General features: G+C 27.2%; 1 protein-coding gene across 2 annotated transcripts in view; it reads right to left on the bottom strand.

The window, feature by feature from the left end:
- The window catches only part of LOC100197376 (DNA polymerase epsilon subunit 2), a 72,944-nt gene that overhangs the window by 14,081 nt on the left and 38,831 nt on the right, over positions 1–20,032 (bottom strand). For both annotated transcript variants that reach the window (XM_065796363.1, XM_065796364.1), the window contains 6 exons: positions 8,828–8,902; positions 8,671–8,754; positions 8,469–8,525; positions 7,757–7,805; positions 1,040–1,112; positions 254–314 (listed from right to left, as the gene is read on the bottom strand). In XM_065796363.1, the coding sequence (XP_065652435.1) occupies positions 254–314; positions 1,040–1,112; positions 7,757–7,805; positions 8,469–8,525; positions 8,671–8,754; positions 8,828–8,902 (399 nt within the window). The remainder of the gene's footprint in view (positions 1–253; positions 315–1,039; positions 1,113–7,756; positions 7,806–8,468; positions 8,526–8,670; positions 8,755–8,827; positions 8,903–20,032) is intronic.

Here is a 20,032-nt window from a genome sequence, read left to right as displayed (position 1 = left end):
AATTATAATAATAATAACTAGATTAACACCAAACCACAATAAGGAAAAAGTTCAATTAAATTCTCTTTGAAAATGTCAACTTATAAGATATTAGATTAAGATATAAGATATCAAAAAGACAACAAACAAAAAAAATAAAAAAGTTAAAAAAATAAATTAAAAATATTTGATAAACTTATTTTTATTTTTAATAACAAATGTTTTTATTTGTTTTCAAATAATAAAAATGTTTAAAAAAGAATATACTTCTTACCGATGACGCCACACAAACTGAAGAAGGTCCTCCAAAAAAGTTTATATTTCCAAAAAATGATCTAAACTTAAAAAAAAATGAATATAGCAGATAAATATAAAACCAAGCAGAAACTAAATATAGTTTTTACTAACTATAACTATCATTATGTATATACTCTTGAAAATAATAAGTCTAACTATCTGCTTGTGATAACCAAAGATACATTAAAAAATAAATTTAATGTATCCTTGTTTATCACAAGTGGCTCATTTTATAATACAGTTAAAATGTTATCAATAACCAATCTCTATATTATATATTATATTTCATAACCTTCGCCATAATGAAAATTATAGATGCCTAATATTGATTATGGACTATTTTAGACTTTATATCCTCTAAAAAATATCTTTTCTAAAAAAAATGCTTTGCAACTTACAATTACAAAATTACAATTTAGTAGTTACAAGTAATATAAAACAAATTTTAAATTAAGAACAATGATGATATCTTATTGATATTATTTGATATCTTTTTGATTTTGAACTCACTATTTCACAAAATTGTTCTTATAATATTTGAATTTATCATGAAATAAAAATTAAGACACCTTTAAAGTTATTGAAATATAGGGTAAAAAAACATCTTAATTATTTGATATAAAAATGAGACTGGAAGTCAGTAATAAGATTGAAAGAAAACCAAATTACAGCTTTTTTGTAATTTTTATAAAATCTTAAATGTTTTATTACATTTTAATACATCACGTTATGGCAACATATATAGTTAAAAAAATATCATTACCTTGTTGTTGCAGCTTTTTCAAGAGGGGGAAATCCTAATGCAGACACATGAAATACTTGATCATCATAGCTACCTAAATAAGAATCCAAACATGCCAAACATTAAATACTATTTTACATAAGTATTATCTCCATCTTAAAATCAGTTGTTTTTTCTTGTTTTTTATATTTTTTAAAATCATTTTCACTATATTTCTTTCTTTCTTTTTTATTTTTATTTTCAACATCTTCATTTCCAACAAGGCTGCAAGCAGCTACTATTAGAGTTGGAAGTTACTGGAAAAGATGAAGTTTATAAATCAAGATCAAATCAAATTGTATGAATCTTTTACACTTCTATTCTTAAGTTTATTAAACATTAAAAATAAAAATAAAATTTTATTAAATCTTGAAAGATAACATCAAGAGGATCTTAAGGCGGTTTATACCCCTTAGTTATGGTCAAAAATAATAAACTTTTTTGGAGTTTTTTTTAATGTAAAATATCATAATAAATTGCATCATGAAATGTATTATGAAAATTTATCAAAATATAAAACAACCTGGTTCAACTCATAGCAATGACCTCTTTAGACGAAAAAGTAATTTTAGTTAGAAAAAATGTCAATGCCTATTCAATACCCATACTTTAAAACACTTTTTGCCATATTAAAACGCAGTTGTTTATTTGCAGTTTTTAATATTTACCAAATGAAACTACTTATATGTTTATTGTTGCAACCCTCGGAATAAGGATCGGCATTCAGCAATGCCGACCGTGTAGTGTTTTTGGTCGGCAAAAATCGCAGACCTCGTTTCTATGTTTTATGATGAAATTTTTTGTACCAATTTTTTTTTTGGCCGACTTCTAACAGATTAATATCGGCAAAGTATTGCCAATTTTATATTTCCTAACTTCAAGAGTTGTTGTTGAAAAGTTCCAGATAAAAATAATTCAAAAATGCTTATTATTAAAGCAGATCAACTCTTTCAAAACACAAAAGAAAGTTCCACTGCAGATCTTCCAAAAACACAATTCTTGTCATTCAATAAAAATGCAGCCACCAAAAATATTTATATTTTTTAAAATATTTTATTAAACCAATAGACATTCCAAACAATGAATAAAATATTGTTATAAACTTTGCTATTTTTAAGATTGATATCTTGAAAATAGCAAAGTTTATAAAAATAGTTTCAAAATATAAAAAAAAATAGTTTCTTGGTAAATAGTTTATAAAAATATTGGTAAATGTCTTAATAAACAGGTGGTAATTTTTGATTTTTTTTACCAGTAAGTTTTTAATTTTTAGAGTTTTCTATTTTCTAATTTCTAGAGCAAGTATAGAGTTTTTTGAGTTACAGTTTCTTTGCTGACAGCAAGTGAAAAATTTATTTAATGATAGCTAGTAAAAAGTAACAAATTGTATGGAGGATCTAAACTTGGGGAGGGTGTGAAAATTTTCATAAAATTAATAAACATCCCCTCCTATAATAAGTACTTGAGAGTACACACTTTTTGTGAAACTAATTCAGATGTTTTATCTTCAAATTTTATTGTTGATGGTTATTATTGGTGAATTTAATACTCATCACACTGAATAGCTTGGATCTAGTACCATAGACCCTACTAGCCTCTCCTTTTTTTAATTATAATTTAAGGTTGTTTTTTTTACTTCTTATAAATCAGATTCACAATCATGTCTTTTTACTATTTCCTTAAAGCTGACTGGGATTTTTTCATGATGATGAGCCTAGGACTGATGTCTTTCATCACTCAGTCAAACTTTGTGTCTCCTATATGATCTCCTAGATTTGGGCAAGGATTAGGCAATCCAAATCCGAATTTTAGAAATTCTGAAAATCATTCATTTTTATTAAATTTGAAATTCCGGTAACACTGAATACCAGACTATTTGAATTTTTATATCCGATATAAAAATTCAAATATATACCTATATATTTATACATATCATGTCTTCTTTATTGATGATACTTTGCATAGAGTTGATCGCTTCATCCAGCATTCTCTGAGCAAGTTGAAACTCTAGATCAACATTTTTCGCACCGTTATCAAGATTTTTCCCCCTTTGATCTAGGGTTTTGTTTTTGTTTTTTTGAACTTTTTCAAGCATTTCCTTGTGTTGTTTTTCTTTGTCAATAAGTTCTTGCTTATGAATAAATTTATTATTTTTTCTTCTTCCTTCTCAGCTTTTCTTTTTTTTATATTCTGTGAGCATTTTGCACTGCTTGAACCACATTTTTAGAGAGAGAATCAACATTATATGGCTCATTGCAACTTCTTGCGTATTCCTTTGATATTCTCAGAGCCATTAATGTTTCATCATTTAGTTTTTACTCGCTCTGAAGTCAATGTATTATTATTAGTTGATAAACTTCGCATAGCACTAGCGTTTCCATTCTAAATAGTTAAACAGCTCTTAACAACTTTATTAAGATATAGATACTTAGTTTTTCCTCATTCCTTGTCAAGCAAACAAGTCAAATCTTTTAACACCTGCGAATCAAGCAGAAATTTTTTTGTAAGTATTTTACAATAAATATCTTCTCACAGCAAATGAGAGATTCATTTGCTGTGAGCAGATAATTCTTTTTTTTCACCTAAAAATTACATATATACTTTTGAAAATTAACATCAGTCAGAAATAATGACTTTTTTGATAAAATATTTAGAAAATATTAAAATATTCAATAACTAATCCAACAAACATTAGTTTGCATTTCCTCTTGAATAAAATCTGTAACAAAATATTTAAAAGCAAAGTACTTGGTTTTTACCTTACCAAAATCCATTTTATTTAAACCAAGGTGGATAGTTGAATCAGAAGAGTCAATTTTTAAAAGATCTTTGGAAAGTTTACCATTAACAGCAGAAGGTTTAAGAAATCGCATCGTCAATGATATTAAAAGATCTTTCATTTTATAAAATAAAGTATAAGTGGTCCTTCATCTTGGAATATGGCCAAGTATTTTTCAAACAAGAGCTATACTAATAAGAAATTTGATGGACACAAGTAATTCTTAAAATACATCATTCCCATAATAGCTATCTAATAAAAGAAATTAAAATAAAAATCTAAACTTATTAAAATTCATTTTCATTTTCCTTAAGAGTTCTCTGAATTCTAACATAACGCTTGTTGTTTGTCAGAGTCTTTTCATATTCCTTTTGTTTTGGAATATACTTCAAAAAATATTTCTTAGTATCTTTCCATGTTCATCAAACTTTTTTAAGTGTTGCAGAAAAAGTAAGCCATCTATTATTTATAAAACAAAGGAACAATGTTTCATCTTCAATGAAAATGCGATCAGATAATATTTTGAAATCCTTTATTTTACAGGGTGCATTCTACAAGAATAAAAAAACACATTTCAAACTTAAGCACAAAGACTAACTTTTACTAACAACTTTATATGAATAATGAGAGAAAAATAATTTCATTTTTAATAATACTAACAATAAAATTACTAATAAAAACCTTAAACCGAGCATGTAAATTAAATGCAAGCTGCTCAGCGTCCTCACCTAAAATTATCATTGCTTTTCGAAATGCATTATGCACTGTCTGCAAAGTGCAACTTACAAATCATAATAATCCATTAAAACCATCGCTATGAAGATCAGCGTTTAACAACTTCCAAATGGCCTTGTTAATTTTAGGACTATCAGCTAAAATATTAAAAAATTGATCCCACGATAATTCAAATCTTTCATTATGATGTCAATTATGATGCAAGCATTTTTTTTGACATCTTCTACTGTTGCTCTGCCAAAGAACAGCAATGTTAACAACTTGGTTCTCTTCTTCTGACCAAAAACGACATAGAAGATCCATTTTTTTTTTTTGCAGTGCTGTAGTTGATACATCAAACATTTAAGTAAAAGCACCTTAACTTATTGGTATACCAGAAGCATTTTTCCCACAAAGGTCCAAGGTCATCTTGAAATATGAAGCTTTTTATCTACTCATACTAAAACCTTGACTTACTATACTATCTGGAAACATTCTTTAAAATAATAATTAAGTATTATCACAATGTCTTAAAGAAAAATCATTTTCAGCTACTTTAAACAGCCACAGTCTCTGCAGCTGAAATTTTAGCTGAAAATTTATAGAATACTCTTATTGTACTACTTTCTCTCCCCCAATAGAGTTTTTATTTGAACCTACATATAAATGAGCTGTTTTTGAAAATCTAATATCAGAAAAAAGTTTATGTCCAGGTTTTGTAGAATGCTGATAAAGTGTGATTTTTGCAAGCTTTTCCAGCCATACCTCATTCCATTTAGCAATTATAGCTTTGACCTATCTATTGATTAATATAGACATATCTATTGATTTTTCTTGTTTTACAAATACTGAAAATTTTATTCAAAATTTAGTTCTCAATTTAGTTTATCAACCAATAAAAGTAATAAAAACAATTTAACAATTCAAAAAATTACAATATTTAAATAAAACTTAAAAAAAAAAGATTGTGTTAAAATATTTATTGTAAAATATATTAAAATTATCAAAAATAACTCAAATTACAAAAAGGAAACTTGAAGTAAAATATACCTTAACTCAATCCAAATACTTAAAAAAAAATTTAATTGAAAAAATTCAAAATGAAAAAAAAAAAACAAAAAAAAAACAATGACAAAAACTCACAAAGAAATGAAAAAAAAAAAAAAAAAAAAAAAGAATAAAATACGCAGAAAAAAATGAAAAAAATGACAACTTGACAGCCTGTAATATGAGTTATTAGCAAAAAGTACAGCATGTCTTAAAAAAAATAGCAAATATTATTGTTTGCTTTTCCTTTCTAATAAATCATACAGAATGCCAGCAAGAGGTATAAACATAATTAAAAAAAGCTAATAGTAATGTAACTAACAATTTTTTCAAAAAATTCAAGCAGCATGCCATGATGAGTAAAGAAAAATTTTTTGTTATTATTTAAATGCAAAAACCAAATGAAAAGATGAGAAGAAGCAAGCATTAGAATCTCAAAGCAAAAATTAAAAAGATTGTAAAATTGTGAACTAGCAAGTCTTGCAGGAGATTACACTAGTTTTAAAAATATTAATTATATAATATTTATTATATAAGCCCAGTTCAATACATATTAGGCAAGTTTTATCGGTTTTAAAGTTTCATATATTTATCTTACTTAACTTTAACCTCTTGGGTGTTGGATCAGCAAAAAGAAATTTTTTTTAGATGTATCCAAACAGAACTCATCAAATTTAGCGTGGAATTATTTTTTATGAGTCAAAAAATCAACTGGCGAAGTGCATACAGTGTAAGCTAATTTTAAAGATATTGGGTGGATGTACAACAACAAAGCACTCAACATGTACAACAACAAAGCACACACTAAAGTGCAAAAAATATTCTGTCGATGGCCTTTGAAAAATGAAGTGCTTCAGAATCACGTGAAGCAAGATCATAAAAAAGAGTTTAACCTTGTGTTAGATTCCAAAACTAGATGGAGCAGCATGTTGTTCATGTTAGATCATTTTAAAATCTTCATTAAAGCACTAATTGATATCAAAGCGGACATAATTTTATATGAAATTGAACGGGATGCAATATCACAGATAACGAAAAATTTGATGCCATTAAAAGTTGTAGACACATTATGCTGTACAGACATTTAATTTAAGTTTATGTTACAAAACAAAATCAGCCTTGAATTGAAAAAAGAGCTAGAAATACAAATTAACCAAAGAAGAACTATTTTATCTGATGTTCTACAGTATCTTCATAATGGAGTTGGATGGAAAATAAAAATTTATACGAGTATTTCTGTTCATTCTAAAACAGAAATAAATAACTTTATTCTAATCCTAGCCCGACATCTTAATAATGAAACTTCTCCAGAAGTTGATTCCAAGTCTTATTCTGATATAGAATCTGAAATTGAACCTTACGAAAGTGAAACTAAACCCTCCTTGGAGAATTTGCAAAAAAATCAGCAGTCACTTTTACACCCAAGAACAAGAACTTTTAAAAAATATCAATTTAATCAGAAATCAAAATTAAATTTTGGGACAAATGTGGATCGCATGAACCACTTTTGGAAACTATTTACAACAATCTGTTGTGTATTCCTTTAACAAGTGTTGAAGCAGAGAGAGCTTTTCCACCCCTGGAACATTTTCAACAAAAAATCAGGACTAGACTTAATGATACAACTTAATTTGTGTATGCTAAGAAGCTTGAAAAAGCTTTTAAGCTTTTTCAAATACAGCTTAATTTGTGTTAAGAAGCTTTTTTAAAAATAAGAGTTGAAAAAAATATTTTTTTGTTCTTTTCATTGAACTTGTTTTGTTTTACTAAAATACTTAAATAAAAATTTTATTTGATTTGTTCTTTTAAGCTTTCAAATTTTTCTATCACCACAAGTTTGCATCTTTTTCTCTTTACTACAAATACTATTATGATTGCCAATCAAATGAGATGCCATTACATTCTTCATCAACTAACACTTAATTTTGTGTGATCCATCATTCAGATAAGTCATACCCTTTTCTAACCTTTTTTTTTTACTTGAAAATTGGTACTTTGGAATCTCTACCGCCTTCATGCTTTCCTGTCTCGTATGATTTGTTGTTTTTTTGCAGATATTTTGAGATTTTCTGGGATGAAAATTTAAAAATAACTGCAAGTAAACCTACATATAATTTTAGAATTTAATTTAATAAAAACATATTAAAAGATAAACTAACCTTCAGCTAGCACAAAACAATTTTCTGTGTAGAGTCCAGTATGAAAAACGTTAAAGAGTTAAGTGCACTTAAAAACATGAATAAAAGTAAGGTAATTATTAGAGATGTAGCAAATATTTGGTGACTATTTGGTATTCAGCCGAATATAGCAAACTATCAGAAAAATACCAAATTGCAATGAAAAAAACACACAAAAATGAATTTCACATAATTATTTTTATTTATTTTTTATTTTAACAAACAATTAGCTTACTAAATACATAAAATCTCTAGGTAGTATATTACGATAAAGAATTTTTATTGTTTGGTGATAGCTTTAAGTTCAGGTTGTTGTGAAGATGTCATTTTTAATAAGTTTTGAATTTTTTGTTATATTTATCTATAAAAACTTCTGTACTGGTTATTTTAGTAATCGTTTTGAATGGCTTAAGAGTATGATACTTTTATAGTTAAAACAATTTGATGTCAACAAATGTGTGCTGTGACATGACCTAGTTATAAATGAAAAAAAAAGACACAGCGTAGTTTAACTATCAACTATCAATTGGAGCTATCAAAATAACTAAGTGTTGCAGAATATTCGACAGCAATATATTTGGTGCTTCAGCTGAGTGCCTAGTCGAATATTTGGTATTTGGCAAAAATCACTATTCATGACATCTCTAGTAATTATATAATAAATATTAAAAAAGAAAAAAATTTGAAAAGATATTGTTTTTGAAAGATCTAATTCTACCACTCCAGAAGGGTCTTCCAAAAAATATTTATCCTAAATTTGGAAATATATGTAAATAATAAAAGCATTTTTAAATTCACAATTTAAGTGGAATAAAGGATGAAAGCCATAGACTACATAATTGAATTAGAATTAAAAAAGTTTCTATGGTTACAACTTTTAATTCTTATCTTCAGACCTCTTTTAATCTTGTCAACATTCCAAAAACAATAATATCACCCAGATTTCCAGAACATCCCAACAGATGTTCAACAGGTTTTAACTATAACAAATAAAGACTTATAAAAATATACAAATAAAGAAAAAATCACACAAACACACATTTGAAAACTTACAGTAAACTTAGCACTTTTGACATTTGATGAAGCAGCAAAAGCTGAAGGAGTAAACAATTCATGATGCATTGTACGCTAATAAAAGGTTTTTATACTATAAATGTTTTTTAAAATATAAAGTTTTAACTGAATAATTAAATTAGCATTTGTTATTATTTATTAAACCAAAAAATAATTAAAATAATTTTAAACATGATAAATTAAATAATGTTTAGTAAACTTTAAGTTAATAAAACTAAAATTAAATATTTTTGTTAATTGTTAAAAATGTAAATTGTAAAATCTAAATGTAAAAATGTAAAATACCAATTAATAAAAGAATGAAAATCATAAATAATTTTCGAAATTGTTTCAAAGTTACATTTATATCAGGTTTTATTTTTTTATAACTGCTTTCACGTTTTATGTGTTCACTATAATAAAAATTTTTTTATCAACCCAAAAAGGGAAAATTATTTTTTTCATACTACTTCATCACTCTGACATCACACTAAAATAGCCTGCTGCCAGAGGCTTCAGTACATGCATTAACTATCTTATAGCCTGTTGCTGCAAGAGAGTGGTGCTACATCACAAAGATTTGGAATAGGGAAGCAATATTTTCTTTCATTATTCTGTGAATACATACATACATATTCTTGTATTTTTTCCATTTAATTTATTTTGTTAATAATAGACAGAAAAGTACCCAGTCAACAGTGTTTCTCTGCCCTCAGTCAACCACTATAACCAACTCTGATCATAAACCAATGATCACTACTAAAGCTAACTGTTTTGTAGGCTTTATAAGTAAAATGTTGTTAGCATTGTAACTGTTGAATACTTAATCTTTTGTTGAAATAAATATTAGCTTGAGTTTACAAAAACTAATAGGAAAATATTTTGAAGTAAAGCTAATAACATTTATTGTCATAAGAATAGTTTCTTAAACAATGTAGAGGTTTGAGTGAGAGATGGAAAATAAATTTTTGTAGATATTCAATTACTTTGTTTGGAATGCAAGGGATTGTTTTTGTGTAAAGTGTGATTAGGTAGTCAGTTTTCTCTAAGATGCAGTTGAGCGAGCTATGGAATGTAGTTGAGTGAGCTATGGCATATAACATCAAGATATTTATCAGTTAGATATCATGATAAGTTGCATCATGAGGATCAATACCAGCTGGCCAGAACTAAAAGTTCAAAAAACACGTAGAGCTGGAGCTAAGCATTTTCTTCCTACTCCTGATGCCTGTTATCAACACCAAGTTTGAAAAAGTTTAATTGCCATAAGAAAAAATTTTAAATCTTTAAAACCTATTGAATCTAAAAAAATTTGAATTTGATGTCTAACAACTCAATCTTGCGCTCAATTTTTTTAAAGACATTGTGTATTCTTTTTTTTAAATAACAGTAGCTTTATTTTGCAACAATTTTTCTGTCCTACCAAAATCAAGGTCTACTGGCAAAAAAGAATGCCCATGAGTTGGAAAATGCAGGCTTAGTCAGGAAGCGAGACTGATCGCTCTCGAGTACTGACCATGGAAATAAAATTTAGTTGCGAAAAACTGGCTAGGTTTTGCAGTCGTTTTGAGAACATTTAAGTTCATGTAAGTCCGTAAAACAAAAAATTTTTGTTTTACGGACATACATGGAAACATACATAAACTTAAATGTTCTCAAAACATCTTGGTGCGGAAGAATAAAAAGAATATTCGCAAACACTAAAAACCTGCCAAATCTACGAACAAACTAATTCTACTGGTTAAAAAAATACGCTGACTAAGTGAAATAAAGTTCTACAGTTTTCTGTTGAATTGTTTTTAAAAATTGCATTATTCGAAATACATGATTTGCAGAATTGGATAGTTGAAATGCGCAAAGTTTTGGGAGGTAAACAAACATCTAAACGAAGTAAACAAGCAATGTTCTTCTAATTTTTCATATTAATTAGTAAAGTATTGAGTACTGATAACACATTTTCCCAATTTTTGTTGTTTATTCGTGGAAAAGGATATTTAAGAATGTCAGAAACAGTATTAAATGATCCTGAGGATGCTAGACTCTTAATCAAAATGACATTGGAAGACTTGAATTATTGAAATATGCCTATTGAAGCACTTCAAGTATTTCTGTCGTTAAGAAAAAAATCATCTGAAGGTGATCACAAAACTTTAGTATATAGGTAATTATTTTTTCATCTATACAATTGGTATTCAAATAAATGACTAATTGATTATCATATATATATATGATTAACATATTTTCATATTCATATCATATATAAACATATTTTCAATAATTATAATTATTGAAAATATGTTAATATAAAAAATATTTGTTATGTTATGAAATATATTTTAAAGAAATTGTTTATTATATAATCAATAAATATTTATCAATATTTATGATTTGTAATATTAGTTTATATATTTTTTAGAGCTATGGCATTGTGGGAAGAAAAGGTTCCCGTAAACATTGAAGCAGAAGAGCATTATAGAATGTCATTAAATGAATACAAGAAACTTATTGTTGATGTGTACGTCATGTCAGATCCTTTATCATTGAAAAAAATGAATGGATAAGCGAATCTTAAAATGGTAAGATAAAATGGCCTCCTGTTTATTACAACAATATTTCAAACTACCTCCAAAAAATAAACACTTCAAGCAATTTTTTACACAGATTAGACTGTGAATATAAAGAAGGCAAAGGTTTTTGTTATGTTAAATGTGACTTTGTGAAAGAAATATTTTGGTCAGGTAAAGACAAAAACTCAAAATTTTGCATGCTTAAAGCTAGAGTTACTCCTTCACAAAGAACTCCTGATCAACAATATAATGTATGAGCAATAGTAAAAAAAGACAACCCAAGTGGTTGCCAGGACAACCCAAGTGGTTATATTGCCAGTGCATATTGCTCAGGTACAGCAGGCCTCATTGGAAGTTGCAATCATGTTAAAGCTTTGCTCTTTAGAGTAGAAACAGCTGTTTCAACAGGAGTAACAAAACCAATATGTACTGATAAACTTTGCTCATGGAACATAAAAAAACAAATAAAATTTTTTTAGAACTAAAACCTTTACGTGAACTGGTATTTGTGAAAGACCATTACAGAAAAAGGTGTCATAAAGATGTTACGGCAAACAAGAAAAAATTTAATGCTTTCTCACCATCTTACAAAGAGCAAGATTTAAAATTAAAAAATCATATAAAAATTAAAAAAACGCTATATGTTGCAATTAGAGAACAGTCGCTTTGTCGAGTTGATAGAATGTACCCAGAAACATTCAAGTTTGCAATCATTCACAGAACTTCCACCTAACATTTAACATTACAAAAGAATTTATTTGGAACAATGAGCTAGAAGTTAAATCTAATATAGATATATTTACACAAAAAATAAAATTGACTAGTGATCAAATATCTTCAATATATGCGCAAACAAAACAACAATCGAGATCTACTACATGGTTTGACCAGCGCCAAAGTAGACTTACAGCATCTAAATTTCATAAAATTTACACAAAAGCAAACACAATTCAAACAAAATAAGTATATGACTTAAAAAAATTTTTGATGAAATTTTGGGACAAAAAACATTTGAGACTATTTCTACCAAACATGGTATTGCAATGGAGCCACATGTAAAAACTGAAGTTACTAAAATTTTGAAAAAAAATCATAATATTTTTAAAACTTTCAATCCTGGAATGACAATTGACCTTAAATGTCTTTATATATCAGTATCTCCAGATTTAGAAACCTTTTGTGATTGCTTTGGAAATGCAATAATAGAAATCAAATGTCCTCATTCCATTTGTGAAACATAACATTCAGTTGAAAACCTTGATTACCCAGTTGATAAAAATGGCATTGTGAGTTTAAAGCCATATCACACATATTATACACAAATTCAAAGCCAAATGGCAGTAACGAACTTTCAAACAGGTTGGTTTTTTGTTTACACTCACCATGGATATTGTTTTAAAAAAATTAACTTTGACTTCATTTACTGGAATAAAGTTATTAAGAACCATTTGGAAAATTCAAATTTTGAAAGGCACCGATCAAAATTCTGCCATCAAATCAGATTGTGCTAAAAACATTGCTGCAAAATCAATTAATACCACTATACTAATTTATACTAATTTAATACTAATAATAATTTATATATCGGACTCGTTCTAAGCGTTCTATTTTAATACCACTATTCTATACCTACTATACTGGTTTGAAAATCTAAAACTAAAGTATTGTTATATCTGTGTGATGTATGCCATGAAAACTGTGAAGATAATGCTAAATCTTTCGATAAAAATTCTATCGCATGTTGATTGTGTTCAAGATGGTATCATTTTTTTTTGTGTGGATTGTACTGTTCGAATCTGATATTCCCAAAAAAAAAATTAACAATAGCTTTTCCGCATATGTGCCTAGTCAAAAACACCACAAGAAATTTATCAACCAGCAAATATTGGTGGTAATCAAACATTCACTTTGAATGTTAAAATCTTTGTCAATCATAACATTGTGGTACCAAATCAAGCAACTGTGAACCTATTGTCAATTTTTTATCGGAAATTGATCCTGGGTATGAACTTGATACAAAGTTAATAGATAAATTATGTGTGATACTGACTAATACTTATGTTGTGTTATGATGTTTGTATTTAGACCGAGTCATCTTTTGTAAGTCAGGACTTTTGGGTGCTTCAATAAATAATTCTGTTGCATCAATAATTGAATCTATATCTTTGATACAATTAAATCATTTTGGTCTTGTAAAATTTAATGCTCCTTTATCAGGAACAAAAATTAAATTGCATAAAAAACAAGCTAATCCTTTAAACCCATGTTACAAATATGCGACTTGCTAGAGAAACTGATATATTAAATCTATGAGATAAATCTTTTTCTGTTAACACAAATCTTAATTTCATTAAAGTTAGTAACATTTCATCTTTAGTGCATAACTTTGTTTTTGCTCCAAGTTTATTAGGAAACTTTTTAAATTTTCTGTTTTTTAATGATTTTGAATAAGAGCCATTCCATTTTCTTCTTATGACTGGAAACACAATATCGTGTATGGCGTTGAAAATTTCTTTATTTTGAATACCGGTGTAAAATAAAACATTTTCATCTGTATTCAATATTTTTTGGTAAAATTCTTGGGATTCATATTTGGCTAGTTTTCTATGCAAAATTATATTATTTTCTTGAAGCAGTTTATTTTTATTTACAAGCTCATCTAGAAGTTTATTTTTGTTACTAAGCTCATTTAGCAGTTTATTTTTATTGATAAGTTTTTTATTGTTTTCTATCAAAAATGAATCAATATTCCCATTATTTTTTACTGTAATAGTGTCTATGTTAAGCTTGTACAATATTTCTGAATCATAATTTACTCTCTTCTGTGCTGGTTCATTTTGATTACTTTCCAGTAACAAAGTCACACTCTCAGGAATTTCATATATATTTTCAATTTTATTAAAGTCAATTGATTTAAAAGGCATTTCTCTTTTACAGCTATACGAAAGTGAATCTATTGGCACTAATCTTTGAATTCTTTGAGAAGCATTATATCCAAGATTCAATGTTGGGTAGTCTATACTTGATTTATTTAAAAAATGTTGAGAACAAACTCTGGATTTTGCACCAGGACTCCAAACCTTTTTATTATTTTCTCTATTGATGAGTAGTTCCCATATATTTCTTCTACCCAGCTCTTTTTTTTTTTGGAAAGGTATGCAACCTAGAAAAAAAAAATATCATTTTAGCTGTAAACAATTATTATTGTTGGCTAGCAACAATACATTTAACATTTCGTTTTATTTTGAATTAGATATGTAACAATATAAATATTTTAACAAGGAATGTTCTTATATTTAAAAGCTTTTGCAATCTTATATATTTTCTAAAGAGTAAACAACAAAATAATATATATATATATATACTTTTACCTGAACAGTGCTTCACAAGAACATTTAAAATCATCCTTACACATCCCATGTTCTTCACAAATAGCTTGGTTCCATTTTATTAACTTATATTGACCATTAGAACATCCGTTTACCACACAACGAGTCAACATTTTTCATTAGTTTTCTCTACTAAACTTGGAAAATTGTTTTGTTTGCCTCCCAAACTTTTGCGCAAAACATTTGTTAATACTTGCGCATGTCAACTATCCAATTTCGCAAATCATGTATTTGTTAAGTCTTGAGGCTTCTAGCATAAATTGTTTTAAGAATATACTATCAAACGAACTATTACTTTATTACTATGACTCATTCTTGGAGCCACATCTGCAAAGCCATAAATCTTTTAAACTATTATTATTTGTTTACAAAAATAAATGTTTTAAATATATATTTTTTAAATTGTCAAAATTTTGAAAGTTAATTATATATTATTGATTTTATTAGTTATTCTTATTTTTTATTTAAAAAGTATTTATTTTTTATGCAAATGTAATTTTGTGTATCTGTTTTATATTCTAATCTTTTAAAGCAATTTTTACGATTCATTTTGTAAACAAAAAGACTTTTAACAATAGTTGTATTTTCAGAGAAATTACTAACAATCATCAATAAAACTAATTATGAAATAAACATATAAGAAGTTTCTGGTTACTAAACACAAACATACATACAAAGTAACTTGCGGATAAACAAGCACTGTGCCTGAGGTCACGACAGAACACAAAGATATATATGGATATATATATATATCTTTTTGTTCTACAGCTGATTTGCTAACAGTAATAATTGATAGATTTTGTTGTGCATTAGATAAAGGTGGAGAGGTTAAGGCCATGTTTGGCCCTATACTCTTTTTAATTTACATGAACGATCTTCCAGATATTCTCACATCTAAGGTGGCATTGCATGCTAATTATATTTTTCTGACATTTATTCTTGTTGTGATAAGAAGCCAACACTCTCTGATTGCTTGGAGGGGGTTTTTAAGCTTAAAAAGGATCTCACTTCTGCTACAGCATGGAGCTCATAGTTGCTGGTGAACTTCAATTCAGATAAAACTCAATTTTTTTCAGCCAATCGTTATTGAAATAATTTAAATCTTCCTATATTTATGAACGGTAATGTACTGAACGAGTCATCTACCCTTCATCTTCTAGGATTAACTCTTACTTCTGAACTTTCTTGGAAACCATATATCAAATCAGTAGCAAAAATAGTATCTGTTAAGGTTGCATCTCTTTATTGAGCTTGACAATTTCTTACTCCGGATTTCATTCTCTATCTCTATAAATCTCAAACCCAGCCTTGTATGGAATACTGTTGCCATATCTGGGGCGGATCTTCCAATTATGGCCTTTCTCTTTTAGACAAGGTCCAAAAACGCATTGTAATCATAGTTTAACCTGGTCTTGCAGCCAAACAACAGCCATTATCATATTGTCGTAATGTTGCTTCTCTTTCTCTTTTCTATAAATATTATAATGGGCACTGCTCTAAAGAGCTAGTGTCTCTTGTGCCATCTACTAAAATTCATTCTCATGTTACTCATCATTCTATTAAGTCTCATCCTTTTACTGTGACTAAATGCTCTAAAAATTCTTATTCATCCAGTTTTTTTCGTCAAACATCAGTTCTTTAGAATTCACTTCCTTCAACTTGTTGACTTGATTCATATAATTTTTAGTATTTTTATTAAAAATAATTTTGTGGTTTTTTAACATTTTTGCCGTTACCATAATCCGTGATTCACTACTAGATATCTTAAATGCACTTTTATTGAGATATAAAGAAAAGTTTTTAAGTTCTTAGATATTGGTTGACTAGCTCTAAATATTTTCGCTTCAGTTGTCTTACAAACTCGTTATACTTAAACTTACTTTTTTCTGTTTTAAATACTAATTAAAATTAAAAAGCCCACTTACTAAACATCATCAGCAGTATTGTGAAGCGGTTCCGCTTTCTCTTCTTAAAGTATTTATAACTTTTTTAGTTGATTTCTATCTAGATAATTTAATTTCTACAGTAACTCAATGATTTAATTATTTCATTTCTTCATCTTACTAAGAAGAATTTCAAATATGTTAAAATTTTCAAACTACGTGAAACATAAAATAGTTATTAAAAAAATTAACTTTTTTATTTATAAAGTAATTTAGCTTAAACAAAACTAAAGCTAGTGTTAGTTTCATTAGAATCTTGTTAAACTTTTTTGGGCCAGGGCTATTTTTATTTTGGAGGTCTTTTTATGTGCCACAGAGTTAAAATGACTAAAAAAACAAAGTCTTCTTGACTATTTCGGGGCCCCTAACATTGCAGGGCCCGGGGCTATAGCCTCGTTTAATCCAAAGCCTCTTTAATCCAGCACTGGAAATAAGACATGAGTATATAAATAAAAATTATATTAAACTCTTTAAAAAATAAAATAACATTTGTTTCCTTATTAAGCAACCATAAGATGTTACTTTATATAAAAAATGTCACTTAATTTATAAAAAAGTTTATAAAAGAGCGATGCTTTGAAAATATTTGTTCTAAACGTAATTTATTTTGCTATAAGTTTTTTCGCCTTAAAAGTTATTTTCTTTTCCTAGTTTATTTTTTTTTGTAATTGTCTCTCATTGGTCCAATTAATCTTTTTTGCGTTTTTTGAAATGTTCTCAAAACGACTAAAAAATCTGGCTAGTTTTTTGCAATTAAATATTATTTCCATGGTCAGTTATCGAGAGCGATCGCTCCCGCTTCCTGACCAAGCCTGAAAATGCATATAAATTTCTGTAATGAATGAAATTTGATTGTAATACTTACTAACAGTTTTGATCATTATACTTTCTTTTACTTTTATACTTTTGATTGTTATACTTTCTTCTACTTTTCTTGGATTATTATTTAATACTGACTTATTGCAAAGTTAGCATTAGCTAACTTTATAATGTGATTAGCAGATGCAAACTTTATAATGTGATTAGCATTAGCAAACTTTATAATGTGATTAGCAGATGCAAACTTTATAATGTGATTAGCAGATGCAAACTTTATAATGGGATTAGCAGATGCAAACTTTATAATGTGATTAGCAGATGCAAACTTTATAATGGGATTAGCAGATGCAAACTTTATAATGGGATTAGCAGATGCAAACTTTATAATGGGATTAGCAGATGCAAACTTTATAATGGGATTAGCAGATGGAAACTTTATAATGGGATTAGCAGATGCAAACTTTATAATGGGCTAGTTGGTAATCACTAACACAACTTTAAAATATTAGTAGGAAATTGCTAACACAAATTTTTTTAACAAATATTTAAATTAATGATACACAAACAAATTAACCATTTAAACAAAAAATTAAGAAAAATAATAACAAAACAAATAGTAAAGGTTTTTTTCATTAAAAGATGTTTTTCTATTTTAAAGAAAAGCGCTTTCTTATTATTAATTTTTTTTACTGTAAAACAGTTAAAAGAAACGCTATTTAAGACCAACTACATAATATTTGAATTTGCCTAGAAAAATATTCATTAGAAGTGATTTTGTTTGTGATAGTATAAACAAGTTTGAAAATAGCAGTGTTTTTGTAGAGCGCTTGCTTCAAAAGTAGAATGCTCCAAGTTTAATCTCTACCTCAATATTGGTAGTAAGGCAGAGAAACAAGCTTGACTTGTTTTTAACTGTGTTTGTCAATGCTTGTATTTCAAAGTTAAAGGGCTGAGAGAGAAAGTTGTAACAACTTTTGGTGTATTCTATAAAAGTTAAAAATACAAAAGTATGTTATCCATAATTAAAATAAATGTTTTTTAATGAGTTTTTACTCTGTTCTTAAAAAAGATTAAAATATTTAAAACAACTTTGTTTCGTAAAAAAAACTCTTTAATAAGAAATGCAAGATCAATTAAATATAGTTTTGGATATTTAATATGCAACCTTTTTTGCATATTAAATATGCAAAAAAGGTTGTTGAATAAAATTTTAATTTTTGAAGATGGTTTTTTTTTTCCCTTCAAGTGAGTATAAATTATAAAAAGAAAAAGAGAAAATCTACCTTGCATCACTCCTAAAAATACATCTTTCTATTGATTTTACATGTTGTGAATTTTATATCAATTGGTAAGTAGTCAGTTGGTAGTCAATGAGTTAACAGCTTTAGAAAAGGGTATGATGTTTGTAGAAATAATTTTGATGGTACATTTGTTGAAGTTATGGTTATAGATAGAAATTAGAACTTCGATTAGTTCAAGGTGAGCAGCATAAAGTAATTTACCCCATATGCGATCATGACATAATGTTTATTTGTGTTGGAGCAGTATACATATGTATTATTGTATAATATTATTCACTAACATTAGAAAGTTAAAGATTTTGGTGTCTTGGCTTGATGAATCTGCATTTATTATAATTTAATACCATTATTATTTTGTATAAATATACATATATATGTATGTATGTATGTATGCATGTATGTATGTATGTATGTATGTATGTATGTATGTGTATATATGTACAGGCTTTGGCAGGAGTAAATGAGTGCAAGAGCGGAGAAATGCTCTCCTAAAATAAACATGGCAAGCAAAGCGAGCGCTGCGCAAAACAGCAACTTACGATAGCTTTTGGTTTTTGCATGAACTATCTGTTTATTCATTATTATTCATTATATATTACCAAAATTGCTTATTAAATACAAAATTTTGTTTTATATTTGTTACAAACATATGTTTGTAACGTTAGTGTTACAAGAATATATACATAACAAGTGTCATTTATTGCACCGTGAAAAAATTCTTTAGACGAGCATTGTCTTTGGGCTTTCACTCTAGCTATCCATTTATTTATTAACATAAACATAATTTATTAACGTTTGATAAAAAATTTGACAAAGAGCTATAAAAGTTTAAAACTGCTCATAAAAAATGTTTAATATTTTCTTATTGTAATAGAATGCAGGCATTTTAAGAATTATTACAACAATTAAAATTTCCACTATAAAAGTGTATATTAAAGCAATTAATGTATAAAATATATAATTTGTTACATAAAATAAAAATTATTATGCAAGAATTTAGAGTGTAATAATTTTATTTTTTATCAATAAAATTTAGAGTGTGATCATTTTATATTCATCCACTAGTCCAATCTAATCAAAAAAATTAGCATTTAAATCAGCATTTCTTTTAATTTTTTTTTTGCAACAACCGTGCCTTATAAAAAAAGCATTCCAATTAAACTATTTTTTAAAATAAAATTGACTT

Source organism: Hydra vulgaris, chromosome 04 (genome assembly GCF_038396675.1).
Source record: "Hydra vulgaris chromosome 04, alternate assembly HydraT2T_AEP".
NCBI lineage: Eukaryota > Metazoa > Cnidaria > Hydrozoa > Anthoathecata > Hydridae > Hydra > Hydra vulgaris.
Note: the sequence above shows the minus strand (reverse complement) of the source record. Positions and strands in the feature narration are given on the sequence as shown.